The following is a 17,491-nucleotide window of genomic DNA, read 5'->3' as shown; positions in this document are numbered from 1 at the left end:
GCATTATTCTTTATTTGTCTTATTCGTTATTCGCATTATTTATTTATTACTGTTCAGGTATTATTAATGGTGTAAGTAAGGATACGCAGATCCATACATTTTCAATGACGTTGTTTTCTTGTCCTTCTACGCCGCTCCACTTAGGCATTCTATACATTTTGGCTTTGACGTCGAGTAAGTTGATTGCTTCTACAGTATTAGATAAATTAGAGCAGTGATAAACTCCTACAACATCCGAAGTAACTCCAACGTTATAAAAATTTGCGCGTGTACCAAATTTCTTGACCATGAACAAAGTTTCACCTTCAATTTGGACAATATTACTTATTATGCAGATTTCAGAATTTTTGAGGAGACAGCAATTGTCACGTTCGTTTATAGAAAATGTTATTTTCCCTACTTGTAACTTCTTAAATTGTTGACAATGATGAAGAGGAATATTTTCTGCTATAGGACCTTCTGCATGATTTTTTGTACCATAAATTTCATTAATATTGTCGGTGTGTGCAACAAAAAAGTCATTTAATTCTTTTATTCTTGCATTCTTTGGAAGTTTTTTTATTTTTATAGTTTTTTATTAAATTGATTTTATTTATACTGACACCCAAATTTTTATTTATTTGACGTTATTGACATTATTTAATTTTTTTTAAATTTAATTTTTATCGTGAAAATAATTACTGTACACATTGCACAAGCTTAGATTAAAAATGATTTGATAAAATTGATGGTTTGAAAAATATGATATGCCTTGAATCCGAGATATTGAAGATTATCATTTCGAGAAATTTTTTTTTTTTTACATTTATAGCTAAAACTACAAAATTTATACAATTCTTGTAGAAACAAATTTTTTAGGATTTTTCCCGTACTTTTAGAGAAAATGGCAAGCTATTTTATTCTTTAATAGCATAAAAAAATGTTCTTTAATAATAATGTTTAACAAAATAATTGTTTTAAAAAAACTACGAATTCAAATAAATAATTAAAATTATGTATGAATATAATAATTCCACGAAAAAAACAATTTGACGAATTAAAATTTTGCCGCAACATAATAATAATTAAAAATATACAAAACAGAAAAAGCTTTAAAGAAGTAAATCAAACAATGTAAAAATGATAAGAGCCAACACAGGATGTTTGTGTAATAATTAATTGTGATAATAATAATTCCATAAATTAAAATTATGTCGACATAAAAATAATTAGATATTTTAGTAATTAGATAATTAGTAATTCCATGATTAAACATTATACGAACATGATTTTAATTATTTATTTAAACTCATGATACTCTTGAGACAATTATGTTTTAAAACATTTATATTAGAAAACATAGCTTTTATGCTATTAATAAGTAAAATAGTAATCTGATCTCGTCATAAATTTCATAAACTCAATCTTGGCCTACCTTTTCTTTCCCATCGTGATCTTGCCGAGTGTTACAGGAATGGTACAGGAATTCTTTATTCACTTGCATCGTTATACATTAATTACATTCCTCCAACTTTTGGTCCCGTTTTCGAAACATCTAACTTTTTTTGACAGCCCGGAAGTCGAGCACAGAAACAACAATTTTACTACAGCTAAAATTATTTTGTGTTCTGTATTTAGCTAAAAATTTAGCTAGATACAGATCACAAAATACCCAGAATACAATTTGTGAGTTCACGTTGTAATAAAACGCCCCTCCACCTCGCGCGCACTGCCATTCCGCTCCGTCCACCCGAGCAATACACCGGCCGAACGCCACGTGCGCGCACCGAGCTAACCTGTAGGGATGGGCAAATTTAACCGGTTATTCCAATAACCGGTGTTTTTCTTACGGTTAACCGCTTATAAACCGGTTTATTTTTTACACTCAGTTAACCGAATCCCCGGTTACAACATCTGATAACCGGATGCATCGGTTATTTCACAAATTAATGTTTTATTCGAATAGGCTGCGTTCGGAATCCTACCTGTGAGGTAGAGTAGCGTTTAACTGACCAATCAAATCAAAGAGATTTTTGCCTTTCTGTCTTGATTGGTCAACTAAACTCTCCTAACTTATGCGTTCAGCGAGCTGTGTTCAGAAATCCATGAGTAGGATTTCTGAACGCAGCTTTAATTAGTTGATGGCAAAAATAATTGTGTGTCATATGTCCATGTGTCGTGTTTGTTTCATGGATGTGCTATGTTTTATGGATACGCAACTACGTATATTTTTTAATATAAATATTATTGAATAAATGTACGGAATACTACTAAAATAAATTATAGTAATTGCTACAAATAGTGATTACGACAATGACTACTGTGAAATAAATTTTCCAATTATTATAACAATTTATTTCACACTAGTCATTGTCGTAATCACTATTTGTAGCAATTACTATAATTTATTTTAGTAGTATTCCGTACATTTATTCAATAGTATTTCGTCGTATTATATCATACAGAATATGTCCGTTGCAACCAAAAAGAAAAGTGAAATTTGGGAATTTTTCACCAAAAACGGTAGTAATACCTGTATTTGTAATTTGTGTGGAAAAGTTTATAAAACTGGTGGAGGTACTACAAACCTAAAAAATCACCTTCTTCATAAACATCCTTCATGTATAACTCGTATAAGTAAAAATAAAAATAAGCCAACAGCTATAATAATTTCAGCCAAGAAATCAAAAATAGTGGAAACAGAAGAAATAGAAAATGAAGCAAATTTTGTTGATAATGACTCATTTAAAATAGTAAGTATATATATCAAGTTATTTATTAAATTACATTATATTTAAAATTTTTTTTAATATGCATACTATGTTTGTAGTGTACTGTTGTAATTATACAATACATTACTGTATTTATTTTTATAGATAGAGGAAGGTCAAAGCTCTCATTCGGAGATTTCAGGACTTTTAGTAGACAGATTTGAAACTGTTGAAAATAATGTCCACAATTCTGATGTGAACTATATTTCAACGCCAACTTCACTGAAAAATAAAATCATATCTCACTACGATTTTTCGGATTCTAAGAGTTCCTCCAGTTCCAATTTAACACAACCATCAATCGAAAAAAGTTTTAAAAGTCAAAGAAGTTATGAGCGTAAGGAACTTATATTTATCTGTTTATTTTTCATTTTTATTTCTGAATGTGTTTTTATTTGTTTTAAATTTAAGCTTATATTTAACTTTTTGTATCTGTTGCTGATATTGTATATACTTATTTTAGCTGGAGGAACAAGAGAATGTGAAATTACGCAGAGTTTATTGTATATGATTTGCAAAGATAACCTTCCCTTAAGCTGTACAGAAAAAGAGGGCATGAAAAAATTCTTAAATACAGCGATACCATTATATAAAGCACCAAGCAGGAAAACGGTTAAATATTGCATTAATATTATTCTTGTTTAAGTCAATGTATGTGTATATGCTTACAACAAATTTAATTGTGTTTTTTTTTTATTTTTGACAGATTACATCCCTCATAGAAAACAAATACATTTTCTTACAGGCCATTGTTAGAAATAAAATGAGCGAAGTTAATAAAATTTCTATTACAACTGATATCGCGACAGTTATGAACGCAACTAGAAGTTTTATTGTACTAACAGCTCATTATATCGGTAAGGATTGAAAAATATAATTTTTGTTATATTTGTAAATATTTGTAGATATTAGTGAATATTTCATACATTTCAGATGAAGAAAAATAATGCATGAATGCAATGTGTCTAGGAGTAAAAAATCTCACTCCTCATCATACTGCAATTAATATTTGTGCAGATTTAAATGAAATGCTCGAACATTGGAATATTTAAAAAAAAAGTATAGTTTCTGTGACTACAGATAATGGTGCAAACATTGTCGCTGGAATAAAAATGTTATTAGCAAAAGAAAATCCAGAAACTAACATCCATGTGCCATGTCTAGCACATAATATTAATTTAGTGGTATGCAAAGCACTTGGCGCTATTGATGATATTGTTAACATCATTGACAAAGTAAAACAGATCGTTGCTTATTTCAAGCATAGTAATGTTGCCCAAGATAACATGCGAAACGAGCAAAAAAAAGATGGTAAAGGTGATGGCACTTATTTGTATTTAATACAAGAAGTAGCCACAAGGTGGAACTCAACGTTTTACTGTCTAGAAAGATTCCAATTATTGTCAAAGTACGTGGGCAAAATTTTGTCCTGTTCAACTCATAAAAATGTTCCGCCTATGGTTACACCACTTGAGTTGGCAATAATTGAAGAATGTTTATTATTATTACGTCCATTTGAAGCAGCAACGAAAGATATTTCTGGGGAGAAATACATATCCGGAAGCTTAGTGATTCCTCTCGTACATTGTGTAAAAACTTCGTTACAACGAATCAATGTTACTAATGAAATAACACAGAAATTAAAAGAAGAACTTTACAAGCAAACAGAAAAAAGATTGGATTCATATGAAAAAAATTTATTATTATCAGTAGCAACAATTCTAGATCCTAGATTCAAGAGAATTCATTTTGCATCACCATTAAATGCTGCAAATGCTATTAGATATATAAAAGAGCAAATACGTTGTCAAGGGGCATTAACTCCGCCTAGAATGGAGACTTCTCTAGAAAAAAAAGATCAAGAAGATAGTATTTGGAATATTCATGAAGAAGTTGCAGCAAAATATACAACAGATCCACAAAGTCTTGAAAATCAAGGCCTACCTACAGAATTAAAACTTTATCTTGATCAACCCATTTTATATAGAAATCATGATCCAATACAATATTGGGTAGAAAGAAAGAGTGCCTTTCCAGCAACATTTCCAATTGCCATGAAATTTTTAACAATTTTAGGAGCATCTGTTCCATCCGAGAGATTAGTTTCAACTTTAAATAATGTTTGCTCCGATTATAGAAGTCGGTTGACTCCCGAGCATACTAATCAATTAGTTTTTCTAGGCTCGATAGATAATAGTTATTGGAGATTGTAATAAGATTTTCATTCGCATATTGGAAATTACAATAAAAATTTTAATTAAACGAAAATTTATTGCGTATAAATAACTTTTATAATTTATTATGTTATTAACCGGTTATTTGATAACCGGTTATTGTAGTAAGGTTAATTTTATAAGGTTAAAGTTATTCAAAATTTAACCGGTTAACTGATAACCGGTTTATTTTTGATAACTGCCCATCCCTACTAACCTGCCGTCGCGATCACGCGGCAGCACGCGCGCCGCCCGTGGCATTCGGCAACGTTCCCACTCCGGGCCAGCCGTTCGAACGCGCGGATTGGTCCGCCCAACCGTGCGTTCGGATATATAAGCCGGCAGTGGGAACGCCGAGAGAGATCTTCCCGGTCCGCCGAACCTGACAGGTCGAGAATCCTCGACCGCAACTCCGACTCCCAAGAGGACGAGAATACTCGCTTCATCCAGACTCCCCTCGACGAGAATCCTCGTCGTCCCGGCTAGCTGAGGATCCTCGGCTAATCCTGATATACTGAACACCGCTCCGCAGCCAATCATGGCGAGCATCCTCGCCGTGTTCCGTAGTCGAGTATCCTCGGCGAATCACCGTCCACGACGAGCATCCTCGTCGAGTCCGCAGGCTAGGTATTCCTGGCCAACCACCTCCGTTCTCTCCCTCAGGGAAGATTCTCTTGTAACCTAAAGTCTCGTCAGGGTATCCGCGCTCTGACGAGATCTTCGCCTCACTTTGCACGAGGCGGCTCGGGCGAGGCGCGGAATCGCCATCGTCGCTCCGATCCCGCGTTCCGTGGCTCCCCGATCACCCCGGACACCGTGTCCGTTTAAAACCACGCGATTAGTTAAGTGAGGTTCTTTGTAACTTTATCATTCCGTCAGTATTCTCGCGGTTACAGCAATTCAGTTCTTATTATGTTTTGCTTTAAGTTAGAATTATTATTTGTCGCTTTACCGTTTCATCCGTATTATCGCGGTTATCATAATTTGATTCTTGTCTTGTTATTCATTTCGGCTCTCGCCTAGCATTTTCGTTATTTCGCGCGTCGCCGTACTTTTACCGTTACCCAAGCTAGCGTTTCGGATCGCTCAGAGGCGATTGGTCGTCGCGACCACCGCGAGCCAATCGCGTCCCCGCTTAGGCCAAGTCCACTTGTCGCGAAGCGTTAGAGTCAATAAGCTATCTGACTACATATAAATATCACGTCTTGAATAAAGATTTAGTGTTTTGTCAATTAAATTCCGAGTGCGATTATTCTACCGAACCCGGCCAATCCGGCGAACTTATTCGCAACCGTATCCTGACTCCGACCGCACCGCACGAAAACTACCAGCGTTACAACGTTATTCTGACGAGGTGATAATTACGCTGTGCGTGCAAAAGTGCATTACTGTGCCCTCACAATGTGATGGGCACACGCATGTACGCGTAAAAGGTCGCATGTTGCAATCACGCGTGATGGGAACATTTCACGGTGTGACCCAATCAGCACACAATATTTTTTAAATGTTCTTTTAATATTTATTTAATATTAATTTTTCATTGTACAATTCATTATAACAAAAATATTTATTAAATATTTATTAAATATTTATTTAACATTAATTAAATATTTAAAATAATGATTTGGGAAAATATTTATTTAATGTTCATTTAACGTTTATTTTACGTTTATTTAATATTTATTTCACATTAATTTTTCATTTAAAAAAACATTTTTTAAAAACATTAATTTAACATTTATTTAACTTTAATATTTATTTCACATTAATTTTTTATTTGAAAAGTCATTTTTTAAAGTCATTAATTTAACATTTATTTAACATTAATTTAATATTTATTTTACATTAATTTTTCAACAATTTCAAAAACATTAATTTAACATTTATTAAATATTAATTTAATATAAATTTGATATTGATTTTTTTTAATGAACATTTTTTAAACGTTTATTTAATATTGTTTAAGTATTTATTTTTCATGAATTATTTAATTAAAAAAATGATTTTAGTAAGCATTTTTTAAATGTTTATTTAATATTTATTTAACATTTAAGCTATTTATTTGTTAATTATTATTGATTTTAAAATTTGTTTAAAAAATGTTTTAATGACATCTATGAAAATCAGTAAGAAATTAACTTAATTATATATATATATATATATATATATATATATATATACATATATATATATATATATATATATTTATATAAATAATATACTTTAATTATATATATATTTCGTTTTTTCGATAACATATATTGACTTGATTTATCAGTGATGTACATGTATTAGCACAAAGTGTTTATAGATCATCACGAGGAATCAATTCGTAGTGATCACAGAGATCAAGTTCACCGGAATCGCAACTTGGGTGACCGCGTGGAAATTTCAGAAAAAAAATTCTTAAAAAAATTTCAATATTAAAAAAAAATTTGTTTAATGTAAAAAGAAATGAATTTTAACGTTTAAAAAAATTTTTTTATTGCAAAAGTTTTTAAAATGTTTTTTTAATATTGTATGTTGATTGGGACGTGAAAAAAATGGTTAGAATTTTTGAGTACCGTATGCATGCATGCGAGCAATATGAGTCTCATTTGGAGAACGCATTTGAGACTTATATCGCTCGCACGCATGAGTACCGCACGCATGCGACTGATATGATTCTCATATGATGACGCATCTGTCGGATACCGTGAGCTCGGATAATCCGCACGGCATGCGCGCATTTTCTTACCTGGATAATTTTATGTTGGACCATCAAAATAATTATGGACGTCCGAGCGTGATAATGTTGGTGTAAACAGTTTTGGCATTCCAGCAATCAAGTTAAACGTCCGATACAATTTTTTAAATGGTTTAACATAATTATTTTCAGATCTGTATTATAGCAAAATTGTTCTTAAAGTGCGCGATTCAGAAAGCCACGGTAAAACAATTTTGTATTTAATTTAATACATTTTATATATGACTATTTAGGAAGTAACACAAATAGTGTGTAATATATTAAAATATATTGTACGAAAAATGTATTGACTTGCTTTAATGTTAATTTGTTACATAAACATGGTAGACGAGGCACACGAATCATCGCATGTATATGACAATCTTCTTAAGAATTCCTGGTAGCACATGTGTGTCCACGACGGTGTACGGGCGCAGAGAGAGCGAGCTCGAGTTAGAGTCACACGCAGAATGATGCCGGGTAGGGGCGTGGCGCATGCGCTGTCTGTTAGAAGCCCCGGTTGGAAAGCTTAGGGCCGTGCAATATAGATGACGGGCTGAGGTCCGTGGAGTGGGCCCGTAAGATATCATTTTCTCAAACATATCGCCCCCCTTGAAGGGGTGAAGACTCCTTCAAATGAGGAGACGCGCAATCATAGACTGTTGTCCTGGGCATTTAAATGCCTGTTTTGAAACAAAAAAATTTCATTTGCAATGTGATCCTGAAACAGAATATGTTACATAAACTGTGATAAAACAAAGAAAGGAGTACTGAATAAAACAAATGAAGATGATAATTAAAGAAAAGGATATGGTACGCGAACGTCGCGTTTGCATAAGATGAAAGAATTAATCGTCTTTTTGCAATGGCAAAATGTAAATTTTGGTGATTGGCCTTTTGTAGGTTCCTTTATTGGTTTGCACTGATACCACTCAATTCGTTCCGTCAGTGCCTGGGTAAACCTCCTCTATTCGTCCAATAAGCCATTGCATGGGAGCCGTATCGCTTTTTCGTAGCATGACCATGTCACCGACCGTTGGTTGAAGACCTTTGGAGTACTGCCATTTCGTTCGTTGTTGGAGCTGCTGCAAGTACTCATGATTCCACCATTTCCAAAAATGTTGGTTTATTTAAATGACACGTTGCCAACGTGAGAGTCTATTGATAGGTACGTGAGTAACGTCTTGTTGCGGAAAAGAGGTTAGAGCGTCTCCAACGAGAAAATGACCAGGGGTTAAGTAAGTTAGATCGTTAGGATCATCGGATAAAGGTGTAATAGGACGAGAGTTCATAACAGCCTCGATCTGGGCTAGCACAGAGTACATTTCTTCAAATGTTAATGCGGCGTCGCTAACAATGCGTTTTAGATATATTTTGGCGGACTTTACTGCCGCTTCCCATATTCCACCAAAGTGTGGCACATGTGATGGTATAAAGTGCCATGAAATCTTCTTTTAAAAGTTGATCGATTTTATCTTGATGAGATTTATGATGCAGCATTCGATAGAGATCCTTTAATGTATTTGACGTTCCTTGGAAATTTGTTCCATTATCGGAATATATATGCGTTACCTTCCCCCGACAAGCGATAAATCGCTTGAGAGAACTTAGAAAGGCGTCAGTCGTTAAGCTGCTTACCAATTCTATATGGACTGCTTTTGTTGCCAAGCAAATAAATATAGCGATGTATGCTTTCTCGAGTTTAGCTGTACGAAGTCGTCCGGACTTGATGTGTATTAGGCCACAGTAGTCAACACCTGTGAAGGCAAATGGTTTTGATGGTGTTATTCTGTAAGTTGGCAGGTTGCTCATAATTGCTTCAGAATTTCGAGGCGCTGTTTTGAAACACGTTATACATTTTCTGAGAAGTTTTTTCACGTTGCTGCATGCTGATAAAGGCCAGTATCTCATACGAATGGCTGCTAGAGTAGTTTGTGTTCCTGCGTGTAGTTGTTTATAATGTTCATGTCGTATGACGAGTTGCGTGAATGGATGGTTGCCTGGTTTGATGTTTGGCGTCCATTCCTAATGATGATTTTAGTAGTCGACCGCTTGATCTTATAATACCTTGCGAGTCTAAGAATGGAGATAAATTTGACAATTTGCTCTTTCTGGGAACGCTGCCTTTTGTTTTTAGTGCATATAAGTCTTCACTGAAGGTTGCTTCTTGCACTATCTTTACCAGGCGTAAGTTTGAATTTATTAATTATGATGTGCTTATGCGTCCTGTAATTTTGTTCTCCTGGTTTTTGAATTTATTTCTGGTGAACTTGATGAACCTCAGACATAACGCATGATTCTGATTAGCTTGGTTAGTGATGAGAACCTCTCAAAGATGTCTTGTTTATTGTCGATGATGATCATAGCTTTAGTAATTTGCTTCTGTTCTGCTAAATCACTCGATGCTATTGACAGAATGCTTGTGTCCCAGTCTTGAACCTCTTTGGACAACCACAATGGACCGGACCACCAGAGCTCCGAACCGACCAACGATGAAGGAAGAGTTCCTCTTGAAATGTGATCCGCTGGATTGCATTCTATGTTTACGTGAAGCCAATTGTTAGCCTGTGACAGAGCATGAATTTCACCGACTCTATTAGAAACAAATGTGTTCCAGGTTTTGTCAGTAGCTCTTATCCAATGTAGCACTATGGTTGAGTCTGTCCAGTAATATACAGAATCTGGTTTAAAATGTATTGCCTTTAATACCTTGTTTAGTAACTGCGCCAGCAACAATTCTCCACACAGCTCTAGTCGAGGAAGTGTAATTGCTTTCAAAGATGCGACACGGGATTTCGAGCATAATAAGCGTGTTTTAATCTTGTGCGATCCGCGCGCTGTAAGACAAACGCACGCCCCGTAAGCCTTTTCACTTGCGTCTGAGAAACCATGAATTTGGAGACTGATAGCGTTTTTACATGATACGTATCTAGGTATTTTGAAATTGCGAATCATATTTAATTGAGACTCAAGTTGTCGCCATGCTGTGTGAATGTCCATGGGCACAGTTTCATCCCATGCAAGGTTAAGTATCCATACTCTTTGTATGAGTATCTTGGCAAAAAGCGTCACGGGTCCTAGAAGCCCTAAGGGATCGAAAATTTTTGATAATGCAGACAACATGATTCGCTTTGTTACCTTGGAGGTGTCGATAATATTAATGTCGTACTGGAAGCTATCGCTTGCTATGTTCCATTGCATTCCCAAGGTATGGATATCCTCGTGATGATTGATGAAGTGAATCGGAGCGCTGGGCTCGAAACATGGTATGTCCTTTAATATTTCAGGGCAATTTGATGCCCATTTTCTAAGATGAAAATCTCCTTGTTCTAATACCTTGATGGTTTCGTCACGAAGAGCTCTCAGGTCTGATTTGGTATCAGCTCCCGACAATAGATCGTCAACGTAGAAATCGTTCATGATTGTCGCAGACCCAAGTGGGTACGTTGTTGCATTTATGCTAGCCAACTCCTGCATTGTTCTTATTGCTAAGAAAGAGGCGCATGCTGTGCCGTACGTCACCGTTTGTAGTTCGAAAGCGGTTATGTTTTCCCTTGGATCATTTCGCCAAAAAATAGTTTGCAAGTGTGTCTGCGATTTATCTATGCGAACCTGTCTGTACATGCGGGCAATGTCGGCTGTGATTACATAGTACAGTGTGCAAAAACGTAACAGGATTGAGAAAAGGTCCTGTTGTAATACCGGTCCCACTGAAAGGCATTCGTTTAACGACACTCCTGTGCTCGTTTTGCATGAAGCGTCGAATACTACACGCAACTTAGTCGTCAAGCTGTTGGTTTTCAGTACGGCATGATGTGGTATGTAATAACGTTGCGTATTACCTTGTGTTCGCTCGTCATTGATAGGCATCATATGCCCTAGAGTTTGATATTCCTTCATGAATTGTACGTACATTTCCTTTAAATCTGGTTGTTTTTGTAATTTGCGTTCCAAGGATAAAAATCTATTTAGCGCTGTGCTACGGGATTCACCTAATTGCTGCAATATTTCTTGTTTGAATGGCATTTGTACAACGAATCGTCCTGACTGGTCTCTCGTCGTAGTTTCTGCGAATCGTTTCATACATTGTTTTTCTTCTGGGTTAAATGAAACTTCTTCGGGAATATGCTCGATGCTCCAAAACCTTGCTACTGCTTGATTGATTTGCTGATTGATTGATACAGTGCAGATTTGAGATGATTTCATGGGGCCGTGGTTATATATTTTGCCACTGACAATCCAGCCCAATTGAGTTTTTTGCAATGTGGGTTGACCTTTATGCTCGTGAATTTGTCCCACACATATCAATTTCCAGAAGTACTCATTGCCTATTAGTATGTCTATGTCGGCTGGTATGTGAAACTGCGGGTCTGCCAATTTGATGTTATTTGGAATCCTGAAATTGCAAATGTTAATGTGAATTTGAGGCAATTTTTCAGTTATGCTATCCAACACGTAACATTCCATGTTTTGAGTGTATGAGGAATGCATAGACTTTATTTGAATGTTGACTGTGTGACACGAATGAGCTTGTGACATGTTTATTCCGCTTAAAGACATGTTAACCTGCCTTCGATGGAGATTTAGTTTCCTTGCTAATTTGTCGGTGATGAAGTTAGACATAGCTCCTGAATCTAATAATGCTCGGCACGTGTGTGACTTACCGTGCTGATCGTTTACCGTAACGATTGCTGTTGATAAAATGATTTCTTTATGTGCTCCTTGAATGGTGTGATGATTCAACGTGACCGCGCCAGCGTTGACTGCTTGCCTTATTTGATCTGCAGATTCACTATCTTTCTGAATTTTTACTTCCTTGTCTTGTATGTGAAGTAACGTGTTGTGTCTCTTGCTACATGTTTGACATGTTGACGATCTACATTTTTTAGCTTGGTGCGTCGTCGAACGTAGACAATTGATGCATAATCGCTTGGCCCTTGCTTCCTTATTTCTATCTTCGCTTGATAATTTCAAAAAGCTGGAGCACTGAAAAATGTAATGCCTTCCCTTACAATGAAAGCAGCAAATGTTAGTAGTTGTGAGATGGACGCTAGTCGCTTTACCGGTTGCTTTACGCATGCTTAAATTTGTGGAATCGCTGGGAACTCTCTTTGACAGCGTTTTGCATTTATGTGAAGAAGTCTGTGAGTTGTTTTAAAGTGGGGATATCACCAGGTGGAATATAATCTTCCCAATCACTGGTGAGAGTTGCGTCCAGTTTTGAGATGATCAGATAAACAATGAGGTCGTCCCACTGTTCAGTTGGCCTGCCTAAGCTCTTTAAAGAACGCAAATGACGTAGTACATCGTCTATTAATTTTCTTAAAACGCTGTGATTACCCTTTGGTACGTGTCATTGCACAAGAGCACATTAAGGCACTGTATGAGCTACCCACTGTGGGTAGCTCATACAGTGCCTTAATGTGCTCTTGTGCAATGACACGTTTGTCATCGTAACGCTGTTTCAATAGATCTAATGCTTGATGATAATTATCGGACGTAATTTCCAATGACTTAATTACGTGCGCGGCATCGCCCTCGAGAGACGAAATTAAATAATGGAAACGTTGAATATTCGTTAGTTTCGTGTTTGAATGTATTATGGACTCGAAAGTATTGTAAAACGGATACCAATCTTCGTATTTACCGCTGAATTTCGGTATGGCTATTTTCGGGAGATGGACTTGACTAATATCACGCGCGTATAAAAACTGTGATCGTTCGTTGTCACTGTGTTTCTCGTGCACCGTCACGCGTGCCGTCCGTGCTCACTGACTCGGTCTTCAAAAAACGCTCTATTTTTCCGGCGACATCAAAATACATTTCCTCGAACTCAATGTACTCGGTTTCTTGCTCAAACTTGAGCTGCTCTACGTTTTCTAAATCGTCTAATGTTGCAAGCAATTTGTCGATTTGTGCTTGAATCCTATTGAATTGATTCCAATGTTCCGTGAATTTGTCTCTCCGTTGTTTCACGTGTGTAAAATCTATTGCGTTTGGATCTACGGCATCTATCACATTCCGCGTACGCGTACACAGTGCCTTTATTGTAGCCCTTTTGGCCTTGAGTGATTTTAACGCTCGCATTGATATCGCGTATGATAACAGTTAATACAGGGAGAACGAAAGGAAGGAAACGTTGGAGACTCACCTCGAGAGAAAAAATGGCTGCGTTGTTGTGCGATGGCTCGTCCCTCGCGTCGTCGTGATTAGAATATCCGGCTCGAAGGACCATGTACGAAAAATGTATTGCTTTAATGTTAATTTGTTACATAAACATGGTAGACGAGGCACACGAATCATCGCATGTATATGACAATCTTCTTAAGAACTCCTGGTAGCACATGTGTGTCCACGACGGTGTACGGGCGCAGAGAGAGCGAGCTCGAATTAGAGTCACACGCAGAATGATGCCGGGTAGGGGCGTGGCGCATGCGCTGTCTGTTAGAAGCCCCGGTTGGAAAGCTTAGGGCCGTGCAATATAGATGACGGGCTGAGGTCTGTGGAGTGGGCCCGTAAGATATCATTTTCTCAAACATATATATATATATATATATATATATATATATATATATAACATCGACATAATTTGGAAACAAATTATGAAAGCATTCTCTTCATTAAAATTAATATTATAATATATGTACATTGGCATATTGTATTCGTTTAGTTCAGAATATTTGTTTTAAACTTATTTTTTATGTTATTTATTTATTCGTGAATTATGTTTTTAACAATGAAAAGTGTTTAATATCAATTTAACATAAAATATATTTAAATAACATAGTACATAATCATATTATACAATTAAAATCGAGAAAGACCCATGGACGATTATAACAAAATCTTTGTGCTGAAATAATGTTTTAATGTGAACATTATTTCAGCATCAATATCTTGCTATGATCGTATATCGTAATGAATAACACAGATCAAGAATTTTGAATAAGATTAAACGTTAAATAAAATGCAGTTTGCTATATTAGGAAAACGTTAATATTATTGAAAAAAATTTTACAGTATAAAAAAATTAATATGAAAATTGTTAATTTTAATTTTAATAAAAAAAAATTAATTGCACAGGGAAAATCTTAAAAACTTCACATCAATAAAAATTATATAAGTTTTATAATTTTAGCTATAAATGTCAAAAAAAAAAAATTTAAACAATTTTCAATATCTTAAATGAAATAATTATAAATTAAATATATACACATATTATACTTACCAAAGTTATACACGTATATACACGCCGTACCTGGCGTAATCTTAAAATCACGCTGCCAAAAGTGTTGTACAGCAAAAGAACAGCACGAAGCACTTTAATTCTTTCTTTCACGTCAAGCTTTGAAGCTCGATCTATGTAGATATATGATTCACAGACGCCTTATAATCAATATTTATAAAGTCTGTGTAGCAACGCGCTTCGCGATTGTTTACGAGCGGCGTCACGGTGCGTCGTCGATGCAATTGCAAATAACATTTTTTTTACCAAAATTATGAATTATTTAATTTTAACGAATTTCAATTTTGTGTTATAGTCAAATAAGATAACTCCGGTTCTAATTTTCATATGCAGTAATAAGTAAAAAACTTGAAATTACTATGCTATTTTCTATATTACAGTTATAAAAAAAGTATTTTTTGTAATTTTTATTTATTATAAACAATAAAAATGTTAAATAATATACATGCATGTCTCCATCACGTCTTGCGGGTAACGTGATGATAGCACGATAAGTGCACAGTGTGATACTCACTGTGTGATACATCGATGCGTAATGCGATTCATTGCACTCGCACGCATGCTCCCATCACGTCATGCAGGTAACGTGATGATAACACAGTATGCGCACGGCGTGATACTCACGGCGTGATTGCATAATGCGATTCATTGCGCTCGCATGCATGATCCTATCACGTCGTGCGGGCATCGTGATAGCAATGTGCAGGCACAGTATGATACGCATGCATGAGGGCAATATGAGCTCGCACGAATTGTTATCTGGGTAGTAGCTCATCCTAGAAAACACGCGGTATTGGCAATTAAATCAGACGCCTCAGACACAGCAGTGGGCACTGTTCTGGAACAATATCGTAAAGAATGCTGGGAACCTCTCGGATTCTTTTCAAAGAAGTTTAGTCCGACACAAAGGAATTACAGCACTTATAATTGTGAGCTCCAAGCTATACAGGGTGTCCCGTAACGCTTCATAAATATTTCAGGGAGCGAAAAAGCATGAAATTTTGAACTATAAGTTTCTTTGCCAATTTTAGCTCAAATCATTATTTTCCAAGTTATTAACGATTAAAGTTAATCAATCAGATTGCACGCAGCCAGAGCGCCCAGAAGCGTAGCGTGCCGTGGGACTCCTCGCGCTTACTATAAACATTCTCTCGATTAAAATGTTATTTTAATTCTTCATATTAATAAATTAATTAATTAATCAATCAATCAATCAATCAATCAATCAATCAATCAATCAATAGGTAGCTAAATAATCGAATAAATAGATAAATAAATAAGAATAAATTACAATTGAAAATTTATCTAATTTTTGATTATTTTTGATTTTTATTTATTATTTAATTATTTATTTCTTTGTTTAATTCAATTATTCCACCCATTTGTTCAATTTTACCAAAGAAATGTGTTTCTACAATTTGTTTCCAAATTATGTCATTGCTATATTTTCTTTGTGTTAATTTTTTACATAATATTTGTGTTACTTTTTAACATATGTATTTATCTTGAATTCAATTAACAAAAGAATTTGGGTAAACTGTTTGGTACATAATAAAATATGTATTTTAAATTTAATAAAACATTATTTACTGTGTAACGAAAAGATGAAAGTGACAATTGAGAATTCAATTAATTACATATTTGTAAATTTTAACTTTTGATTTAAAATAATAACGTAATGTGAGGAAAAAAGAATTGTACGTTAATAATGTGATCGAATTGTACGGAAAAAGATAGAATTGTACGTTACATACCAATATTAGGATGCTAACAAGAAATAATCAAAATAAATTGTTTACAAACAATTTGTTAAACAGTTTCTACTATCCCTTGCTCCCCCCGCGGGAGGCCACTACTAATACCCTTGAATTGAAAAACTAAACCAATCTTTACTTCCCAGTTCCCATTCTATTGTTATAGATGACTATGGATATTGGCCACACGAACATAAGACTTTTGACAAGGAGCCCATTGAGAGTGAAAATAATAAAAGCAGACGCGCCCACTCTAATCTGGATACATCTGCAAAACTCTGCTGACGACTTCGAAGAGCTACTAGAGGAACTCCAACGCAGAATGGCACGGCGAAGCCGATTTTTGCACTACCCACCCGAAGACATTAAACCAGACGAAATTGTTGCTGTCCATGATAGGCACAGATGGCAGCGCGGAATTATCCTTGACACCCACGAAGATGGGACAGCCCCTATTCTTCTCAAGGATTGGGCCCGCGTCGTCGAACGGCTTTTCTGCGACATTTACCAGCTTGAGGATAGATTTCATGACTTTGAATGGCGGGCAATTCCTTGCGCAATAGCTCATGTAGGGTCCTGTCCAATAAAAAGAATATGGCCCCGACGAGCCAGAGAGCTCTTAAAGTTCCTAGTTGAACAAAGAGAAGGCTGGATCAGCATCATGGGCGATGTGGAAAAAGAAGCAGCGCTTGTAAAACTAGAAACAAGAAACGACTGCGGGAGCGAAATGCTCGACGTCAAAGACATTCTTTTGAAATTAGGGCATGCTCGAGATACCCAGAATATTTTGGAAAAAGTATACC

The 17,491-nt window shown here is 35.5% G+C and overlaps 1 protein-coding gene and 1 long non-coding RNA gene across 19 annotated transcripts in view; both read left to right on the top strand.

Moving 5' to 3' along the window:
• LOC120357096 overlaps nt 1-17,491 on the top strand; it is a 50,211-nt gene that overhangs the window by 20,841 nt on the left and 11,879 nt on the right. The window contains exon 5 of one of the 7 annotated variants that reach the window (XR_005574310.1): nt 58-621. The exons of the other annotated variants lie outside the window; for them this stretch is intronic. This is a non-coding gene — a long non-coding RNA (uncharacterized LOC120357096). Of the gene's footprint in view, nt 1-57; nt 622-17,491 lie in introns of those variants that run through there. 7 annotated transcript variants of the gene reach the window in all.
• Nucleotides 1,808-5,018, top strand: LOC105206684. 12 transcript variants are annotated; one of them, XM_039446734.1, is made up of 7 exons: nt 1,808-2,202; nt 2,445-2,502; nt 2,656-2,732; nt 2,856-3,087; nt 3,214-3,362; nt 3,457-3,607; nt 3,684-5,018. In XM_039446734.1, the coding sequence occupies exons 1-7, from the start codon at nt 2,173-2,175 to the stop codon at nt 3,695-3,697; spliced, it is 711 nt and encodes a 236-aa protein (XP_039302668.1). In that variant the 5' UTR covers nt 1,808-2,172; the 3' UTR covers nt 3,698-5,018. The 12 variants fall into 12 exon arrangements, with proteins under 12 accessions (XP_039302668.1, XP_039302680.1, XP_039302657.1 ...); XM_039446746.1 differs by having other exon boundaries at nt 1,820-2,236; nt 2,420-2,502; XM_039446723.1 differs by having other exon boundaries at nt 1,821-2,202; nt 2,445-2,556.

The sequence above is a fragment of the Solenopsis invicta genome, chromosome 1, assembly GCF_016802725.1.
Source record: "Solenopsis invicta isolate M01_SB chromosome 1, UNIL_Sinv_3.0, whole genome shotgun sequence".
Taxonomy (NCBI): Eukaryota; Metazoa; Arthropoda; class Insecta; order Hymenoptera; family Formicidae; genus Solenopsis; species Solenopsis invicta.
This window is presented reverse-complemented; position numbering and strand designations above follow the sequence as displayed.

Excerpts from the sequence above, each read along its gene's own strand:
- LOC105206684 (XM_039446721.1), top strand. The coding sequence starts at position 2,180 with ATGTTTTATGGATACGCAACTAC. Across the intron at positions 2,203-2,419 it reads TTTTATGGATACGCAACTAC|TATTTCGTCGTATTATATCA; the intron begins GTATATTTTTTA and ends TTTATTCAATAG. Across the intron at positions 2,557-2,655 it reads AGTTTATAAAACTGGTGGAG|CCAAGAAATCAAAAATAGTG; the intron begins GTACTACAAACC and ends TAATAATTTCAG.